At 38.5% G+C, this 6,395-nt stretch overlaps 1 protein-coding gene across 1 annotated transcript; it reads right to left on the bottom strand.

Moving 5' to 3' along the window:
- Positions 1 to 547: 547 nt before the first annotated feature.
- LOC126727936 (B3 domain-containing protein At4g01580-like) lies at positions 548 to 2,637 on the bottom strand. Its single transcript, XM_050433833.1, has 4 exons — positions 2,536 to 2,637; positions 1,290 to 1,641; positions 1,065 to 1,192; positions 548 to 829 (listed from the first exon to the last, which is right to left on the bottom strand). The coding sequence occupies exons 1-4, from the start codon at positions 2,635 to 2,637 to the stop codon at positions 548 to 550; spliced, it is 864 nt and encodes a 287-aa protein (XP_050289790.1).
- Positions 2,638 to 6,395: the final 3,758 nt, after the last annotated feature.

Here is a 6,395-nt window from a genome sequence, read left to right as displayed (position 1 = left end):
ACCAAGTGAAATTTTGAAAATTTAGCTATCAAGCTTTTCAATTTGCCACATTATATTGATTGACACAATTGATGGATTAACTTCTCACTTATTTTTTAAACATCTAAATTTGCAAACATAAAAAATAATGACTAAAAATTATTGCACATGGTGTTATTGTATTAAAGTGTTACAATATATACAAAACATACAACAATGTCATCTGAAAAGAACAAAATCCTATAGCAATAACAATGTTGACCCCCCTAAAATAAAATCCAAGAGTCGCCATTCAATGTAATATAATTGAATGACATGCAAAAAAGGCCAAAATCCAAACAAAAGCGCAGAAAAAAATATAGCATCACATTCATTTTAAAATACATATGAAAGTTCATCATAGTAATTAAAAATTTCCCAAGAGTGAAACTCTAAACATCACAAAAGTACCCAATCAATAAAGTTGCAAACTGGGATGAACAAAATAGGGATGAATAGTAAAGTTGCAAAGTAAACACACTCTAAACATCACATAATATTATCATCACTTTGCATCTACCCTAACTACTTAGTCTTGGCACTTGAAAATGTGGACGTTTAACACAACACCGTCCCTCATAATCAGCTCAAATACGCAAACATCTCCTACTTGCAAACTATTTTCCCTCACAAACGCAGACCAACCAGCTGATACGACACATGATGAACCCCCACTTCGTTCATAAATGTATAGCTTCACAGGCCATAATCGGTCCACAATCTGGAGCTTGACAGGGAGTATACTTGCTTTGGTGTAGTCCTTGGTAAACCCGTCTCTTGGTAAGTAGTTGATAATGTGTTGGGGTAAACTCTGTACAAGGAACAATAATAGATATTTAACAAATATATTCCAGCAACAAGTATCTAATTGATCTACATCTTTTCACCTAAAAACACAAATAAGAAAAAATCATTACCAACAAAATGTCCAGCCACAAGTATCTAGTGTGACAATCTTTCTAATTGATCTATGAAAAATGATAGTTAATGGGAGTTGCATTTCTAAATTACAAAAATATTCCATTTTAGTGAAGCTAAAAGCTTACCGCACGATCCTTGCCATTAACGTAGGATGGACGCATGATAACAGTGAAAAGGGGATTTTCTGATTTAAAAGCATTGGCTATAACAAGATTTTTAGCTACACCACCGTCTTTCTTAGGATGGGCTGATCCTGAAAGAAGTTGAAAATACGAAGTCATGCACATAAAATTAATAGAGCAGAAGCTAAACAAATCAACCAGTTGCTTAAAAAAGTGTAACATTCAAACCTGAACCCTCTCCCCTATAAAAGTGTTTGATGATTTCAACAGAGCTGTCATCACTCTCATCATCTTCGATCCTATGAACTTGGAGTTCGTCGTCTAAAGTATAGTCTATTTCTGTTGCAGTGGCATCAAATATGAGTACATGAAACTGTGAATTTCCTTCATATTTGAAAACCAGCAAGTGCCCCACGGCTACACCATGAGAGCTTGCAAATTCGGACCAACCATTTTGAAACCAAACCCCCCCAGCATGTTGTGTCAACTTGACTTCCCATTTTCTACCATTTGGAATAGTGAGAAAGGCCATATCTGACAGGTCCACTCCAAATTTCTGCACGAACTTATCTGGAATCCGCTGTAAAAAGAATCTCCATAACATAAATGCAGGCTAGGGAAATAAACACATGCAATCAATCCTTATACACAATGCTAGAAAATAAAAGTTTGAATGATGGCAGAATACTTCTTAGTTACAGCCCCCCACCCCCACACAAAAAAGAAAAGAAAATCAAACAAAATAAAATGTAATCCTGCAACATTGACGTTATATTTAATAGCTATAACAGTAACAAATCTTATGAATTTTGAAACCAAATTATACAACCTAATCTTATAACCAAAATAACCATCAACAGCTGTCAACATTTTACATTTCTCTGTTGTTGTTGAAATGTAAAAAATTTTGGGGAAATGTTGTATTTTGATAATGTGTCTGTGATTTGGTTTTGGGGTGTTGGGGAAACATTGAAGATGACCCACTTTTGTTTATGGGCAGGATTTGGATTTAGACGTAGTAATTTTTGCCACTTAGCCACTTCATAAGTTTGTGAACTCTAAAAAACAAATGATAAAAAGAGTGAACGATTTCTGTATCCTAGTTTGATCCCAGGACACAGTTTCACAGTTTAAATTGAGTTATACATCTGTGGTGACCCTATAAGCCCTATCACATTTTCAAAAAAATGCCATCTGCTCTTGCTCTGTATTTATTTTTCCTCAATCTCTACCATGCGCTTATCCCTGTTTCATTTTTTGTTCATATAAAAGTGTACGATGCAAAAGTACTCTGTTATGTGACTGTGTTCTTCTTAAAGTGTAACCTACGTATTGCAAAATGAAAGTTTTTCTGACTACATGTAACAAATGTACATTTTTTCAAGAATCACAAATAAAGAAGATGAAGTGTTCAAAGTGTATATTAGCATATGATTTTCAGAGGAATCTAGTTTATAAATTTGAGCATACTTACAAGCTTTCCTTCCTGAACAGCATTCGGCAGAATAATCTTAAAAAAGTGTGGGGACCGATCAGCAGGACCATCGTCGTTGTCTCTCCGCCATTGAGAAGCCATTGTTCTGGTTCTCCCAACTTTCGCTGAGAAGAAGTTGAACAGTTGCTGCTTCGTACATTTGAGCACTAAATAGTGGGTTGGTCATACACATAACCCAATTATTAAGAAATCGAGTTATGTGTACTGGGACTAAAAGGAGTCCATGCTGTGCGCAGTGTATCTTAGAGGAATCCATGTTGTGTGTGGTGGTTTGGAAGTCCATTTGAAGTAACTCGATATCCTGAACATCAGGTTAAAGTAGAATTACTCGATACTCAAGAAATCGAGTTACATGCGAATAACTCGCTTATAAAGAAATCGAGTTAAGATAATTGGACTGGTCCCGAGGCAGTCCAAGAGGAATCTAAGTGTAGACAATGGTGATCAACGTATCTCGATGCTATAGATATCGAGTTCCTTTCAACATAACTCGGTAACAACTAAATCGAGTTAAGTTGACTGGGCTTCCTGACCCAGCCCAGATAATTGGACTGGTCCAGAGGCAGTCCAAGAGGAATCTAAGTGTAGACAATGGTCTTCAATGTATCTCGATGCTAAAGATATTGAGTTTTTTTCAACATAACTCGGTAATAACTTAATCGAGTTAAGTTGACTGGCTTCCCGACCCAGCCCAGATATTTGGACTGGTCCAGAGGCAGTCCAAGAGGAATCTAAGTGTGCACAATGGTCTTCAACGTATCTCGAAGCTACAGATAGCGAGTTCTTCTCAACATAACTCGGCTATAAGGAAATCGAGTTACCTTGACTGGGCTCAAACACCCAGTCCAGCTATTTGGACTGGTCCAGATACAGTCCAAGAGGAATCTAGCTGTGTAGAGTGCTCTCCAACGTAACTCGGTACCCTATAAATCGAGTTATGTTGAACGTAACTCGGATATAGAGAAATCGAGTAACCCAGATACTTGACAATTGAGAATGGATACAGTCGAAGGGGATTGAAAATGGACTGCAACGTAACTCGTTAGCTGGAAAATCGAGTTTCATTTAGTATAACCTTTCTACTTGTAGTTTTGCTTGCGACTTGCACTGTTCACACCCATTCAGTATCGTGCTTATTCATAGTAAAAGTGGACCTGCTGACAACCATGCTGTGAACAACAAGTCATCCATACAAATCATAACCAACCACATCCATCAGTAACATTCCCCCATTTGCATTACGCGAATAAAAAAATCATCCATATATACAAGCTTATTTGTAAGTAAAGAGCCTCTATGCATTTAAATCAGTTGATGTACAAAAATAAAAAGTTTCATTTCTGCATTTTAAACATTCTTCACAATTGTAAGTTGAAACTTGGACAGCATCCGCCAACAATGGTTTTAGGCAAACATGGAGTCATAGCATTTGAGTGACACCTTCTATTTGTTCTTTTCAGAAGTTGCCTCCTTTCTGAGGAGTAGCCAACACAGAAATTAGTATACAACCCATGGTAATTAATAAATTGAATTGACAAATATAGAAGAGCATTCAAGCTTGCCTGCTTAAATGAGGAGCATCTACAGTTACACCTTGGCAACAATTACAAATCTGCAGCAAAACATATACACTTAGGGAAATAGAGACCTCATGAATACTAGAATATGAACACCACAAACAATAAGATTGAAAGAATACTACAAATTACTGCCCACATCTTAATTATAACTCATATAATGTAATATCTAAACATGTAAAGAAGAATAACTTATGATACCCCCTTGTTACTATGATTTGTAATTGTTACCTGCTACATAGCACCATGGCTTGTTGAAGCCACATTTCGAGTTGGACATGTACGACGGTTATGACCCTCTTGGCGACACAACCCACACTTCAACTTTGGTCCATTCTCAATCCACAATGAGGTTGGCAACTCCCTATCCTCGTCATCCATCTCATTGCGGATTCTCGTGGACTTGGGCCGACCTTTTTCACGGATCAACCGCTGGTTTGGCATCACGGTTCTCCTTTCTGCTGGCTCCGGCCATTCTAACCTATCTGAAAGTTCAAAAACGTGTACAAAAACACTTTTGAACGTTTAGACCCCCAAAAACCAAATTAAACAACACACGCAATATGTTAAACAACTAGTGTGCGGAAACAATGCGATCAAGTTTCTCATCGAAGGAGAGATTGCTGAACTGAGAGTCACTGTGAGATGCAGATGTTTCTGGTTTGGCTCTCTTCCGACTATGTCCAACACTTGCATTGTATGTACGCATGTTGATCGGACTCGGTTTAGGGATAGGAGACTCATCAGTCGATGGATAGATCCCCTTGAGCTTCAAGATCCGTGAAATGAGACTGCAGAAAGGAATGCAGATCCGAGACTCACTGCGAAGAACTGTTTTGCGCAGAACATGAAAGATGTGAGCACAAATGTCAATTTCTTCATCAGAAACCAGATCATGAAGAAACAAAGCTCGTCCGAGATTCATATACCCAGTACTTGACAAAGGGTACAAATTGTGAAACATCACAATTGTAAGCACTCGCAGTTTCGGAGAAAGGGAGGAAACACTGATGGATTTTCCATTTGGCGAGAATTCCAAGTCTTGACCAAGACTTTGTTTTAGAAGCTCCTCATCAGGACATAGATCATCATAGACCGGTGAATGACGAAAAATGGGTCTGTTGATGTGAAGAATTTCTGCCAGGTATGTAGGAGAGACAGAAAAGCTCTTTTGCCGAACCCAGCACTTAAGTTCATCTCCCTCCACAATTGCATTAGCATAAAATTCTTTAACCAACTCTTCATACACGATATCCGGATCCGAGAGAAGATAATTCCAATCCTTGTGAGCAAAGCATATCGGGATGTCAGTGTTATGAAGTGAAGGCAGATCCACCGCTCTCTCTAGTAGTGGTGTTGCATGAAGAAAGAAGTTCTCATATGACTGATATGCTGAATAGGATCTGAACTTATTGGGATCGAATCGCTGTGATGAAGAGCGAGTCACTTTCGGGAGAGGTGTGTCTTCATCAACATCAATTACGGGTTCCTTCCCTTTGGAAGAACCTCCTTTCACAGCAGCCTTTTTGAATGGAGACATGACCAGTCTGTATTATAAACAAGGGAAATGACAAAAACACAATCCAACAGACTATATCAGCAGTGGGTTAGTGAAAATGTAGGAACAAAGAAGAAACCCTAACAGCTGGATGAGTATGGTCAAAAAGTAACAATGAGGGACACCAAAGGCCCAACTTAGAACTACACAGTAGAGAGATCAAGTAAGCCCACAAAAACAGCTGTAAAGGGACCAAAATCAACACCACATCAACAAGATACCACACAAGATCAAGGTGAAATATGATAGCAACAACAGATCAGACAAAAATTAGCTAACCCTAGCTAAGCATATGATGAAGAACACAGCCAACAAAATAAATAAGCTCAAAACCAGAAGCACAGGTTACCATAAGCTAAGAAAGGACAACGATGACAACAAAGCCCATCACAAAACCCACACTCAGAAGTGAATAATCCAGAGGAAAAACCATAACAACAGGACAATTAGAGTGCAAGACAAGGAACCATACCTGTGAGTCGACGATTTTTAGCGGAAAAGAAGCAAACAATGGAGATCGACAATGAAGGCACGGTGAGAAAGGGAAAGTGCAGAAGAAAAAGACAATGAACAGTCACAAAAAGATCGAGGGAAAACAGAAAATTTTAAAAACTGCCCCTGTATGTCCAAAACACGCGATTTTCGCGACTGGTTCAAGTCGCCACACAGTCGCCAGCTCAAGCCGCCAAAGCACTCAAGATGAA

The sequence above is a fragment of the Quercus robur genome, chromosome 5, assembly GCF_932294415.1.
Source record: "Quercus robur chromosome 5, dhQueRobu3.1, whole genome shotgun sequence".
NCBI classification, from domain to species: domain Eukaryota; kingdom Viridiplantae; phylum Streptophyta; class Magnoliopsida; order Fagales; family Fagaceae; genus Quercus; species Quercus robur.
Note: the sequence above shows the minus strand (reverse complement) of the source record. Positions and strands in the feature narration are given on the sequence as shown.